This window comes from Perna viridis, chromosome 10 (assembly GCF_037379345.1).
Source record: "Perna viridis isolate PV_CMFRI_1.1 ecotype Kerala chromosome 10, ASM3737934v1, whole genome shotgun sequence".
Taxonomy (NCBI): Eukaryota; Metazoa; Mollusca; class Bivalvia; order Mytilida; family Mytilidae; genus Perna; species Perna viridis.
Window position 1 is genome coordinate 2286705 of NC_142454.1, and position 15459 is coordinate 2302163.

At 34.6% G+C, this 15459-nt stretch overlaps 1 protein-coding gene across 1 annotated transcript; it reads right to left on the minus strand.

Moving 5' to 3' along the window:
- Positions 1-658: 658 nt before the first annotated feature.
- Positions 659-8972, minus strand: LOC148604140 (E3 ubiquitin-protein ligase NHLRC1-like). Its single transcript, XM_088548507.1, has 2 exons — positions 8694-8972; positions 659-3787 (listed from the first exon to the last, which is right to left on the minus strand). The coding sequence occupies exons 1-2, from the start codon at positions 8889-8891 to the stop codon at positions 2702-2704; spliced, it is 1284 nt and encodes a 427-aa protein (XP_088404633.1). The 5' UTR covers positions 8892-8972; the 3' UTR covers positions 659-2701.
- Between the last annotated feature and the right edge of the window lie 6487 nt (positions 8973-15459).

The window sequence follows — 15459 nt, forward strand, 5'->3', positions numbered from 1 at the left end:
TGCATGATAATCAATGTACACATGATACAATGTACTTGTACATTTGGTACTTTTACAAGTACTGTACTTGTACAGGTAGTGTACAATGTACATCTTAAATATGTATATGTAGCTAAATTCTTCATAATTTGTCAAAAATTCACGAACTCATGGATTTCATTAAGACATCAAAAGCTTTCTATGAAAATTTAACCACTTCATTACAAATTTGAGTTTCAACAGAACTACAAAACCACAAACATATGATACTCAATGAACAGTTCTTTAAAATTGAATGATACTGTCAAAATCATTTTAAGGTGTAGTACATACAAATGTACAAATGTAAAAGCATTTTCCAACTATTTGCAATTTCCCAGTTTCCCAATAAAACTTTCCCCTTGACTGCTGTAAGGCTTTGCTTTTCATATTGTACTCAAAAAGACAATTCTAAAAGAAAAGTACTTAACACATTTTCTCCATCTCTCTGTGGAGTTTTACTACATAATGTACCTTTGATGTCAGCCAAATTAATCATAACACTGTTCAAAAGGCCAAATAAAATTAATTAATGGATTCTCGTAATCGCCCGCCTACAAAATTTGGACGGGAATTTAAAAAATCAGGATTTTTTCACGTCAGCTCCAGTATTGAGATACTGTAACGCACAAATCTTTCATTTCTTTGTGACTAAAACAATGTTTTTTCTCTGTTGTGGCTATGGATTTAGAACATATCTACAAATGTAAACCTGAAATAACTAAAATTAGGCTAGTTAAAATCTGGTGATCAGAAGGTTGGGTGAGAATCTACCATTTTAGTTTACTTGGCCTGAGGTAAGACTAAGCAACTTTTCACCTTGCATTTCAAATTTTGTGGATACCCTATACCAAGGAACAGAGTAGCTTACAAGTCTGAAATAGACAATCAAGTTACTGGCCTGGGGTAATAAATATCTTTCATAACCTATGCATATACAAAATGTAAATGTATTAAGAATATTTTTGTTGCCTCTATTCAAAGAGGTTAACTTCAGTGATTGAATTTTTCCTATATCACAGTAAACTTTGAGCTGAAAATAAAAACATTGACATTCTAAATCTCCAACATCTGTAGTATGTTATTCTTTGTGAGCTTGTACATGTACATGTATATGGTATATTCAAGGTTGTGAAAATTACACTGAATGAACTTAAAAATGCCATTTTAACAAACAAATCTTGATATTTTCAACTTATGAAAAAGAAACACCTACATGTACATGTATGTAGTGTCAGAAATTTAAACTGAGTCATTAATAGTTTCACTTGCCATTTGACAAAGGACCACTGCAAAGGTGCCCATTGACTGAAAATTTAATGATATTATTGAAGTATCCATGATAGCAAGGGAAGAAAAATTTAATTTTGAAATACGAGTACACGTAAATTCAGTTCAATAAAACTTTTCAATAAGCTCTATTTTATATTTGTTGTCATTTAATCAATGCACGTCTTCTTCAAAACATACTTTATGACTGACAGAACAAAACAATCTGAAAAACTTTTCCTACAAACATGATCCAATTGGAATGTATAATTGATTTCCTCTTAAAAATTCCTTGGAATGACGTAGGACTAACACATTAAATGATCGCAATAATTAAGTATGGATTTATACAGGGTTTTGAATCATTTGTTACGCCAACCAAATTGCACAATACATATAGTCTATAGAAAGGCTTGTATGTTCTATAATAAATAAATTGCCATTTATATGCAGTGTTCTCCCTATAATAAAAAGGCTTTGAACAGTGCAATTGTTACTGTACTACACTTAGCTACAGTATTTTGAGTAGTAGATTTAAAAAAAAAATAATATAGAATAGTGGCTGATCCAAAGAACTAAAGGGACCATATTTTAATGCATGCATTTACACACAACAATACAGTATTTTCATAAATTCTGCAAATTGATAAGGGATCCTCCCCTTCTTGGATTGGCCTATGTAGACTATATACTTCAGTCACGGCGAAATTCGTTAGACTGTTGGACATGACCGGTAATTTTAGTTGCTGGTCTGGAAAAATTTATGTGATTTCTGGACCAGATGTCTGGTGCATTTTTTTATTAGACACACCTCAATCAGAACTTCCGGTTTAAGATGGTTTCCGAATCTAGGCAACTTATAAATTTTTTTTTCTTTTCGGTCCGGCAGATAATTGTTCAGTCCAGCAGATTTTGTTTTGTTGCTGGACCAAATGTCCTACAGGTTGAAAAATGATTTTGCCAGGTCTGAATCACTTATGGATATACTTGGGTTAATAGGCAAATACAAGGCATCATATTTCAGCATGTTAAGGAAGACCAAATTTTACATTAACAAATAATACTTTTACAAGTTTAGAAACTTAGTAAGTTTTTGGAAGGTGAGTTTCCTGTCTGCTTTACCTCTATACTGTCGGCCATTACTAAGGGAGAACACTGAAAACAGATCTGTCATATTAAACTACATGAAAAATCTGAAAATGACTTTTATGAACTGTTTCTACAAACAGAACTAAATTCTCAACCTAAGGTTTTTTAAAAGGAAGAAAACAAAGAGATCGACAGGTATGTTAAAGATACATGTAGTATTCAGCAGTCATATAAATGTATTACTGAGCATAAATACAAGTACATGTAGCACAGTTAGCTTTGATAACAATAATAACTTGGCACAATGCAACTGGATCCCACATTATCATGACCATGCTTCATATGGCTCATCAGTATGTCCAACTTTAAAGAAACAGCAGCCACATCTTTTCGGTCTCGCTTTGAATTTTGCAGTATCACAGTCGTATATTTGGATCTCGGAAAATTGTTGTCCACGGAGAGACACAATAAGCTGGTTCTTTGTGTATGCTACACAAACAGGTTTGACATCAATACCTAACTGGAATGTGTTTTGAACAGGACAGGCAAGAAATTCTCCTCTTGGAGAAAATAACTGTACTCTGTGATTATTAGCATCAGCAACAAAAATATTGTCATAATCATCTACACAGATTCCTAATGGATAAAACAATGTACCTGGAGAGGACCCTTGGGATCCAAAACAACAACGAAGACTTCCATCAGTTTTGTGTACTTTGATCCTATGATTGCCACTGTCAGACACTATAATATCATTTTTACTATTAGTTGTCACATAATATGGGAATAAGAATTGTTCAAGGTTTTCGCCACCTGTTCCGAAGGAAATAGCATGTCTTTTATGTTCATTGAACACGTGTACTCTATTCCTTTGTAAGCTGGTTACTATAATCCTATCTCGTTTATTCACTGTGATACCAAATGGATTTTCACTTCTGTACATGTCCCCATATTGTGCAATAAGATGGCCATCAGCAGTATATTCTCTTAGAATAGCATCACCGGACCTACTAACTGTCACCAATATTGTCCCACCTTTTGTCACTGCAACATCACGTATAGAGCAATCACATTTGAAAGACAAATTTTTTGTATCACCATTTGGAATGTAGATTGTAATGGTATTCTTACTACAATCTGCAATTATAATCCGTCCAGTTTTTGGACAGACAGCTACACCAGAAATATTTACAAACCCTTCAGGCCCACTATCAAACTGGCCAAATCTTTGTGAAAATGTTACTGTGCTTTTCTTTGAAGAGGGTCGTTCAGTGAGAGGGAAGTCTGGCTGATTGCTCTTAGAACCAGACTGTCCTGGTTGTTTAGAGGAAGACAGAACTGCATCTTTTAAACTGGTAATAAGATGATTGTAAGGAAAGGCTGATACACCTCCTTCTGGCAAGCTTATGTCCTTAAAAGAGAAAAAATAATAATTGGCTTATTTGTACAAGAAACAATCTTCCACATATTAAATTACAGTATCCTTAAGTACAGCAGCAAAATCAGGGGTTAAACCTTATATTTTGGCTTGGTAGCCCACAGCTTATATTTTGGTTGCCAATATGTACAGTTCTTTATAATCTCAGTAAAAATTTAAATGGCCATTGTCAATGATAATTTCAAACCCTGAAAATGTCCTGTAATACAATCGCATTGGTCAATCCCTAAACAGTCAGGAAAAGTAAAGATGCACAAACTTAACACAACTCCAAATTTGGATTGCGATTAGCTGTTTACCACAGCAAAAGTTTCCGACACAAAATGATAAATAGTCTAAGAGTTAGAAAATAGGAGAATTATACCTTTACCTACATGTACATTTATTAAAGTCCAATATCCAAAATATAACGAGACAAAAACATAATCTAAATATACAGTGAGTTTCATCTAGTAAAATATTTCACTGAAAAGAACAAAGTTAATGTTAGACCATTTGGAACTCCTTGCAGTCCAATTTGAAATTAGGTCTAAATGTCCAAAATTTCAATATACGGGTAGATTCAGCACACTGAGTGGCTCATGTAAAGAAATACAAATGTAATTAAAAGATCAGTAGGGAATGGCAATCCGACAAGAAATATGGTTTTCTAGCAGGGTTTTATATGGGTATTTTGGGAAAAAGGACCCTGGAATAATTTGGGGAACTTTATTATCGGTCTACCTGTCATTTTGGAATTTTATATGTACATGATAAAATAAATAAAAACTACATTCTTTTTTAATTTGCTTTTATATTTATAATTTCATTTTTCTCTGCTTTCCGTCCCTGAATTTGTCAAGTAAGTGTTTGAATGTTAAATTTGATAGCTCTTTTTCGCCCTCAAGGCATCTTCTCATGAGAGTTTCTAGGGTAACTTGGCCATTAATCTTCATAGTGTATACATTGTGTTCATTGAACTTAAGTTCCTTTCAACAGCTGCTGTTGACACAAGGATTATATTCAACTGGTGGTTGATCACCCTTGCCAACAGCAGCTTTTTCAGTGACAATGTCATTATCTATGTACAGTAAAATGTAATATGCCTTAGCTTTGGCCAGTTTGGATTTTTTTCATGCCCATGATGGTCAGTTTCTTATCTTTTGAATTTGAGCCAATTTTCTTAAAAAGAAAAGCTTTTAATTTTTTAGATCTTTCTGCTGTCATTATTAAAAAAATGTTCACATAATATTTACTATTGTGGCTCATCCTTAAAAGAAGAATGATTACCGGTAATCAACATCATCCTTCTATCAAAGTTTATGTGCTCGTTTATTTTTGATTTTAGTTTTTACAAAATGTACCTGTTATTGTTTGTAAGAGCAACACCACTCAAACAGCCATTTTTGAATGAAAATGCCAGAGTATTTCCAACAGTATGGTAACACAAGACATTTGTTTTCCTCCCCTGTATCTGTATTCCCCCATTATTACAATGGAGTGACAATCATCTTAGAGGACAAAAATGAATCCTATTTTTTTTTACAACATTCAGTTTTTATTTTTGTCAATAAATGGGATTTTTTTACAGTTGGGAATTCTTTAGTATAATTGGGAAATAAAATTGGGCAGTGGCCATTTGGAATATGTTTGAATACCAAACCCCAATGAATGCTAGATAAATCCTTGTCTAGTGGGAATGTATGATAATCTTTTAAATTCTGTGAATTCAGTATACCTTAAAACCCCATGTATTAAATTTTTGTTGAAATCTGCCTGTGTTTAGTTTTGCAAGGACCCTAATGTGGTCTAATTTATAAACAGAGCCCTAAATAAAGCAAAGACTGAAGAGTCGCTAAACCTAAAATATTCACTGTCACTGATTTTGGCTTACTTTCAACATCCAAAATGGTACAAAAGCGATATGCTCTAAAATCGGGTAAAATCTTGGTTCCCTTGATATTATTGCATACTCTTTCGTAACCGTTATCATCTGGAACAAGCTTAAACAACTGGCAATGTCTATATATAGATATCGGTGATCTGATGATATTTATGACATTTATATAATCAATTGTAATGAACGCCTGTGTTTGAATCGGAAACTGGGTAATGTTACATAAATTCAATGCTAACCAATCATTTTATCTTTTAATGTAAACTTCCCTTTCTAATACAAGCAAAAAATGTGCATTCTGAGGAGATTTTTTAAAATAATAACATGAAAAACAGCCAAATATGTCCAAAAAGGGCAATAACTCCAACATGGGTTGACAGATTTTCACCTAACTTTGACCACAGATAGATCTCATCATGCTGAACATTTTTAATCCTGCCAGAATTTGGCTAAACCTAACGGTTTAGGAGATACATGTACATGTATTTGCAAAAAACTACTGTCTGACCCCTATGTTCTATTTTAAGTAATGGCAACCATGTTTTTCTACAGATCAAAAATCCTCACATCAGTTCTATGCACAATACCCCAAGGAACATTTGAATTAAGTTTGATTACAATTGGTCAAGTGGTGTCAGAGGAGAAGAGTCTTGAAAAATTGTTAACAATGACGGACAACCACGATGACGACGGATGCCAAGTGATGGCAATAGCTCACATGGCCTTCGGCCAGGTGAGCTAAAAAGGTATGCTGTAAGCGATCTTTGGATCCTTTAGGATATTGACAAGGGGACCAGTTAAAGAACCAGATTTAGCAGTTGTCAATGAATATTCATAAATATTTGGGCATGCTAATGTATATGACCTATATAGTCTTGTAACAAACCTCAGTGCCTGAATTGGAAACTGGGTAATGTTAAAAGCTAACTGATCATTTCATGTAAACTTCCCGTTCTCGTACAAGTAAGAAGCACACACAGAACACATGTAGATGATACCTAAGAGGTACATTTTTATCTCGTAACAAGCTAGAACTATGACATTATGGCGGTATACATGACGAGGATCTGCAGCATTATGTCATGTATAACTACATATTTATGCAAATCATATGCGAATATTAAGTACTGAAATTACTAGTGCAAGAAGTCGCTAACAATATTTGTGATTTAAAAATCTCAATGCATAGTAACATTAAGTATATTAAAGACTGCGAAATTCTCTGTCATCAAGATTGCCGTGGAAATAGTTTAATACAGTTTGTTCATGATTTTCTTTGAAGTATTCAGTGGTTTCAGAGTAGTTGTGGGTTCGAGAAGGGGACGAGTGAATTGAATGATTACTACATATACAGATGTAGACCATGTAAGTTTTTTAATCAAGGTACATTTTGTACAGGTAATTGGTCGCAGATCCTGCGGTAACTGTGTTGGAACCCCATTTTTTATAATTTTGTTAATGTTGTGCAAAATTTGATAAGTTAACCCTATTCAAATATCCATCCTACAGAATTAAATAAGTTAACCAATAAACTGAATCATTACAATATACATGTACAGCATATCTTTGATGACTTCAATCAATAATTATCTTCACAAGTTACTTGTTTATGTATCCCATGAGATAGACCATCTAACAATTATACATTTGAAGCCTTGGTAATTCCTTCAATATATCTACTCATCAGATGCCCCTGTGATGTAATGAGATTTAGGGTTTTACACAGTAAATATACACTGTAAAAGGACCTACACATTTTTTTGTTAATGAATGATAGTTAATGTTATAGGTGTAAAGAAAGATGATTTAAAACATGTAGATGGCCTGAATGGACTTTCTTAGCATACGATTAAGAATCAAACATATGATCTTAGTGGTGATGATAGTGCAAGCTCCAAAACAGTGTCTGATGTTCCAAATTTACTTTAGACACTGCAGTCAGCCCTTTAAGAAATTGCAAGCATCTTGGAAAGTCAGGAAAATGTGAAAGATTTTTATCCAATTTTCAAACGAAATATGACTTGAATAATGTCAGAGAACTTCGAAATGTCTGTCTGCAGTGGTTAGTAAGAGACAAATCTATCAACTGCCCTAGAGTAGAGCTTGGTGGTAGTGGTCCAGCTGCAACGCATGTGTGCAAATTTTATGCAGTTATATAAAAATTAGTGGCAGCATTTTGATTTACTGTGTGAAGTGAGAACCACAGAGTCAGATAGAAGGATGAATGGACACTAGTATTAAAATGCACAAAAAAAAAAAAACAAAAAAAAAACAGCTGCATAAAGATCAGCTAATCATCAATATGCAAGCACTAGGAGAAAACATCTAGCAATGAGAAATATTTGTGAAATTTTCAAAGTCAAGCACTCATCATTTCATATCAAATCTGTTTAGCAAATACAAAGTTATACAACAGCTGCAGCTTTTTTTGTAACCCTTCAAGATCCATATTCTTATAATCTGATCTACAGTGTACGTGTACATGCACTGTAAGCCAGTAAGATCTGTAATTCAACCACATATGTATACATGTACATGTATTACTTAGGTACAGAATGTTGTATTTACAAAAAAATGATCTAAAATGGCTACTGTCGTACCTGCTCTTCCAGAACATGTGCCCCTGAAATCACTTGCTAAGAATATAGTACATATACATAATATACATGTACATGTACATGTAATTCCACATACAGAATATTTTTTCTGATTCTGAAATCGGTCTTCAACCTGATAAACCATGCAGATTCCATGAACATTTTATAGTGTTACAAAAATACCAGAATCGGGCAACACTAATTAATTGTTGAACTGCATTTTATTCAACTTCCCTAACAAACCCCAATTTATAGGGCACTGAACTTTCCGAGTTGCGTCCCTTTGTGTAGAATATATTTTTGCTTAGTTCTATTTAAGACATTTATACATTCAGGAAGCATACATTTGCAAAATAAGTACTAATTAATTATTTTTTATACGTGAACCGCGATAAAATTTACTCACAAGTCGACAAATCGGGCATGGAAACTGAGTGCTTCCCTGGTTACTGGTTCCAGCATATTTCTCTGCGTAGTCCTCGATGCAACCTCTACAGAATGTATGTAAACACGGCAAGGCCTTAGGCTGGTTGTAGCATTGTAGACATATAGAACATGTCAGGAATGTATCCTCTATGTGTTCGACAACACTCGAACTTGTCATGTTTGGAATTTCATCCCGATTACAACGAAACAGGTGCCCGAATTAGACAGACATGTTCAACAACAAAAGTCACGTGACGAGGACCAATTAAGGGCGACGACTATTCTTAGACCGTTTTGTATAGCGACAGTGGGGTTCGTGACAATAGGTATATATTCTGCAACATTGTGGAAATGTACACATGTATAATATGTTTTAGTTTACAGTCATATGCTTGGCAATTACAGTATTTCTTCTTTCGTGAGAATAAAACACCAAAAAGAAGGGAAAGATAGAAAAAAAATGTTATAGAGGTAAAAAAATCATTTACCACAAGAAAGAGCAGTCTGGTTACAACTATTATGATTTTCAAATACAAAATGAAATAAATAAATAAATAAATAAAAATCTGATATGTTTTTTACGGACCACTTTAATTTCTGGACTATAGTTTATCCACCCCCACAAAAAAATATATCTCGAAGTAATTTTTGTAAATCTCTTACAGTTTGATAAAATTCACCATTCTACGGTGGTACATTTAGGACACACAATATTTTAATTTCCCGTAAATAAGCCGAGCGCTCGACTTGTTAAACAAAATCAAAAATGAAGAAACAAAGGCGTTTTATTTTTCTTCTGAAAATTAAGTCGAGCGCCAACTTTTTTACGGGAAATTTAAATCATTGTGCGTCTTAAGTGTACCACCGTAGAATGGTGAATTTAATCAAACTGTAAGAGATTAAAAAAAAACATACGTTTGAAGTCAATCTGGTTTCTTCCCTTTAATCTTGTTCTTCATTTTGCAATTTTATGATTATTTGAGGAGTAAAAATTCAAACAATTGGTAGAAATTGATAAACTAGTACTTTAATTGATTTTAAATTACTTTGAGATATTTTTTGTTTAGTATACCTTTTCTTTGCTTAGATATTACACTAGAAAATGGCAACATTTATGATAAAAGAGACGGTTTTTGATTTTTTTTCTTGTCAATTTCCATTTTCTAGATGGTGATATTCCTGAAGCACCCCGTATGGTATTTATACATTTCACAATAGGTCAACGACTTTTCGCTTGTTTTTGTATTTTTTAAAGAACGCAATAAATCACAGCAAAGGTATTGCACCTTGGGCATCGACATCACTAACTTCTCAAAACAATTACTAAGTTTTTTTTCACTGTTACAAACTTTGATACAGAAATATATGTAGCATTTGCAGGTTCGTAATTCCTCACCTAATTATTTACAGGAATGAAATATACATTGTAGTCTTAATTTCAAATAAAATTCGATGGGTTTATCAGCTGCCTTTGATAGATTTATTGGTGAAGGATACGATTTTCAAAATATTTTCTATTCTCTGAACCTTTTTTTCACAAATAGATGTATTCGACCACTTACTGCACCCATACGTAAGTCATGTTTGTGCATTACACTACATCGAATCTTGCCTACTTGACGTTACTACTCCGAATCCAGTCCCTGGAACTGTTGTGAGTGATTATTTGATGCTGTGGTCCTTTTCACAAATAATCGTAAGTGTAAAATTAGTCGTAAGTTATGACGTCACAATATTTTGATTTACTCTGACGTCATAACTTACGACTAATTTTACACTTACGATTTTTGTGTGAAAAGGAAAACTGGTGGTTTTGATGGTATTGTCATTATGTGGCGGATACCGTCTTTAATTTGCATTCATTTTTAATAAATAACTTCAAAAGAGGTTTCCAAGATCATTATACCTTATATTTGAGTGATATTTGGGTTTAATTTGGTCTTTTGTCTCTTTTACTTTGTGCCCCGTGCAGGTCCGGGTGTTAAAAGAATAGGTCTGCAACAGCGCTAAGCTTGTCGTAAAACCTGACCGCAAACCATAGTGGTGCACCGTGTTGGGAAAGATGCCACGTTCCTCGCATGTTAAAGAACCCTACTGTGGTATTCTCCCGGAGTAGGAACCATAGGGCTCCGCCACAGGAGGCTAAAGTGCCCAACCCTACCCACCTCTCCCTATTTCCAGTGGCAATCAAAATTTGTCGACCCCATTGTCCTTGTGTCCCATCCCCTTTTCATTTCATCATCATTTCATGTTCATTTTATCATTAATTTCATGTTCATCGTCTGAATATAGCTGAAATATTGCTGCTCGGACGTTAAACCTCAACAAACAAACAAACAAAACTTTTACTTCGTTAGGCCCTTTATGGTTGTCCGCGAACTAATTAAGTTCAGAATGAAGATTTACCCTCGGGTTTTTAGTATTGGGTGCGTTCATGGTTAATGCATGAGTACTATTCTCATTTTAGGGTAGAGCAATTTTATTTAAATTTTTATTTGAATACTTTTCATAAATGTATTAAACAAGTTATTTGGATATTCCTTTTATGGAAGTGAACTTTGTTTAACCTTTTTTCAGTAGTATATAAGCTCGTGAGATTCTCACTTAAGGGCTTTTTCCTCACAAGAGCCAGTAGTGTCTGTACAAGACTAAGGTAGATTCCTTTAGCAGGACGTTGTGCTACCTTGCAGTTGTAGCCAGTACCGATCATCGATTGTGTATTTTTGGCTCTTGCGTACCTTTCCAATATTTGGCATTTTTCTAAATTAGTAGGATCTTCCACGTCTGGTCTTGTTTCGGTAATTTGACTTAACTTTAATTAGGAATGTAGGTTTTTTTTTAAATGTAGATTTTATGAGCAGGGTTTTATTAGTGAGTTATTCGCATAGATTGATCCATTAAACTATGTTAAACTTTGTAACTTATTAAATAATTGTCACTTACTATATAACAAATACACTGTTGTTAATATTTAGACATTTTTTACCTATTAAATATGTAAAACTTTCTTGCCTTTTACTTCGTAAACCAGGAGGAGACAGAAACTCAGGTCCCTGTGTTCGAACCGGAATAAAAATGCTATTGATTGAAAATAAGACTGAACAACTACATTGTAACATCTAAAATTCACTAGCTCCGGTTACAATTTGGTGGCCAGTGTGGGAACCTGTTGTGAAAAATCTGCCACCTCTTGTTTATTTTTTTTAGTTTACAAGTTTAACATTGAATATTAAATTAAATTAATACGGATAGTAAAATGGCCCAAGGACAGGACCTAGAAAACTTTAAAAGAACTTTTCAGCAGGCAATGAGTCAGTTACAAGTCCAAATAGATAATATACCAACAGTTAAGGATGAAAATTATCAGTCAGATCTATCTTTATTTAGCCCGTTAGGCACGCAAACTAGAATTTCAAACTTTGAAGAAGAATTTGATCAAGTTGAACCGAGCCGTATGTTTGAGGTAAGGTCAAATGCATTTCATAAAGACGATGAAAACGAGGATGATTCAGAATCGGAATTACCAGGATACTCCACAGTCTTGTATTACACAAGCCATAGCACACCGTCTGGGGATGCGAGTGACAGTTGATGATTATACCAACAGTAGTGCCACACCCCAAGTTACACCGCATGAATCACAGTTTAGCAATCGTATATTAGCTTCCTCTATGCGATCACCGGTACAACACAAATCCATAATTAGTTCATCCAAAAGTCATATATCAAACGCGGCGAAAGTCTCAACTGCAGTAGGTACACTAAAACAAGTAAGCTTCAATTACAGGAAACCACCGTTAGCTAAACGTGAATGTGAACCTGATACATTTGACGGGAAAACTATAGATTAGCAAGATTACATTGTTCACTTTGAACAAGTTACGGATTGGACAGGTTGGAATCCACGAGAATGTGCACAAATGTTATGTATGAGTTTACGTGGAACCGCACAGAAGTTACTAGGGGATGCGGAGCCAGAGGTTCTAGGCAACTATTTGTTATTGACCGATATGTTAAGCCGACGGTTCCCGCCAAAGGAACGAATTACCGCTTATCAGTGCGAATTCAACTCACGAACAATCCTGAAGAGTCTGTAAACTCTCTCATCTTACAGTTGTGTGATATATATACTAACAATAGCTTCAAATAAATCAAAACCAAATATAAAAGCCATAAAGCGACGGAAACAAAAACGCTCTTGGTCACCTGTCATCAAACAGGCATGTCAAGAGAATAAGTTATACTTCTGGATATGGAAGGAGAATGGTAGACCAGTGGACCCATATAATGAACACTTTAAACTCATGAAAGAAGCCAAAAAGAACCTCCGTAAATTACAACGTCAGTACGAGGCAAGTAAAAGGAGATCAACATATGAAAATATTATGGCAGCTCATGAGGGAGATCAAACTATCTTGTACAAACTCATAGGCGAGCAGAGAAAAGATGGAAATAGGGGAACTACCTACCTCACTGTAAATGACCAAAATCTTACAACTAATGATGAGATTTGTGAGGGGTGGGCAGAATATTTCAAAGATCTAGCTACGCCAAATAGCTCCGATTGCTCCGATGATTCATACAACCCCCGAGTCGAACTTGATCGTCTACTACTGGAAGATATATGTAAAAATAATAAAGATATCACACCAATATTTCTGGAATCTGAGGTGCAAGATATAATCTCCTCAATGAAAAATCGCAAGTCCCCAGATAGTCTAGGAGTAATGACAGAACATTTTAAGTATGGCGGATATAAATTACTGGCGTTCTTAACAAAACTGATAAATCAAATCTTTGACAAAGGTCTGGTACCAGATCAGTTTCGAACTGGAACTGTGACACCTGTATTCAAGAATAAGGGGAAACCGTTACATGATCCTAATAGTTATCGCAAGATCACAGTAGATAGTATTGCTGGTATACTGGTGGAGAAACTACATCTCAATTTATTAACAGCTAAGATTGTCTTTGAACAATCTAAACTCCAACGTGGTTTCACAAATGGTGTATCACCATCTAGGGCGGCATTAATAGTAACAGAGCTCAGAGCAGAGGCAAGAGATAATCGATCTCCCGTATTTTTTTGATTCCTAGATGCGGCCAAGGCCTTCGACAAAGTCTGGCATGGATCAATGCTAAAAAAATGATTTTCCTCGACTGGGGAAACAGGGTATATAGCTTGGATGGTTGGCTGAGTCTCACCAGGGACTAGAGTTACCGTCTAGTATATTGTAGTTATATTATAAATTTTACCGAACCCAAACTATAGATAGGGATTTATGCAGATCCGTTGGATATAAGCACCGGATCTGCAGTTCTCCAGAAAGTGGAGAAATATACGTAACAACAACAACAGGAGGCAGAACGTATCATTAGCTGATTACGGTTACGCATTGAGGCGTTTAGTTAAATTAGCGTATCCTGATGTAGATAAAACTGAAGACTCAGCCATAGATCAATTCATTAATGGATTGAATGATTTTGAAGTTCAGAAAAGGGTGCAATTTTCACATCCAAAAAACGTTAGAACGTGCTATCGCTGTAGCAATTGAGTATGACGCTATTCCTCCTTTTTATACAAAATACAAAAGATATGGTCATCATATAGAGGGATGTACAACACCAATCTGTTTTAAGTGCAAAAAAATGGTCATATGTCTAGATTTTGTAAACAGAATACAAATAGTCAAATAGGAGACATGAAAACTCAGATGCTGGTCATAATTTTAATAACAACAGCCTGCGTTCAGGGCCAGAGACACAGGCTCTTTAAATGATAGGCCCACTGTTGACATAAATCCTATAAAAAAAAACGGGCTTTTTGCTCCTGCTAAAATGGGACATCAGAAATTCAATCTTTTAATAGATACTGGTTCTATTGTTAGTTGTATTTCAAAATCAAAACTTGATGAAATGGCAACATGGAGAAATGTTCAAAACTGTTCAACTTCTTTAGTTAGTGCAGGTTGTTTAGACCTTTGAGTTCGTGGCAAAGATTTTGTTATTCATGATATCCCATTTAAACAAGATTTTGTAGTAATTTTAGGGATAGATTTTCTGGAGGCAAACCAAGCATTAGTAAATGTTTATAAAGCTTTACTAGTTATGCCAGATATGAGCACAATAAAGTTGAATAAACTTAAAAATTCACACTGTGCACTGATCAGACTAAAGGATAGGCTAGTGTTACCTGCAAATACAGAGTCATTGGTTCAAATTAAAATTCCTAAAAATGTTATGAGCGACGATATGATAGTTGAGCCAAATGTCACCCTTACAAAACAAGGTGTACTGATTTATTTACTTTATGTTCTTTGTTGTGTATGTCTGTTTTCCATGTCTGGTCTTTGTCCCTGGATTATATTCTTTTGATTACCGCTATAACCTTGATTCCCTTGATTACTCTTTCAAGTACTTTAGGTAATACTAAGAGTAGGGAAGTTATTATTTCTGCAATAAATTGTAGGGATTTTGATTTAAGAAAGAACAAAGTTGTAGGGAGTATTCAGAAATGATCTCAGACCCAGTAGAGATAAAGCAAACAGTACTAACTTCTGAAATGATCTCTGACCCAGTAGAGGTAAAGCAAACAGTACTAACTTCTGAAATGATCTCAGACCCAGTAGAGATAAAGCAAACAGTACTAACTTCTGAAATGATCTCTGACCAGTAGAGGTAAAGCAAACAGTACTAACTTATGAAATGATCTCAGACCCAGTAGAGGTAAAGCAAACAGTACTAAC

What these genes read in the sequence shown, in the direction of transcription:
- LOC148604140 (XM_088548507.1), bottom strand. Translation starts at nt 8,891, where the DNA reads ATGACAAGTTCGAGTGTTGTCGAACACATAGAGGATACATTCCTGACA. An exon ending in CATGCCCGATTTGTCGACTT is followed by an intron (nt 3,788 to 8,693) that starts GTGAGTAAATTT and finishes TTCTCTTTTAAG; the next exon opens with GACATAAGCTTGCCAGAAGG.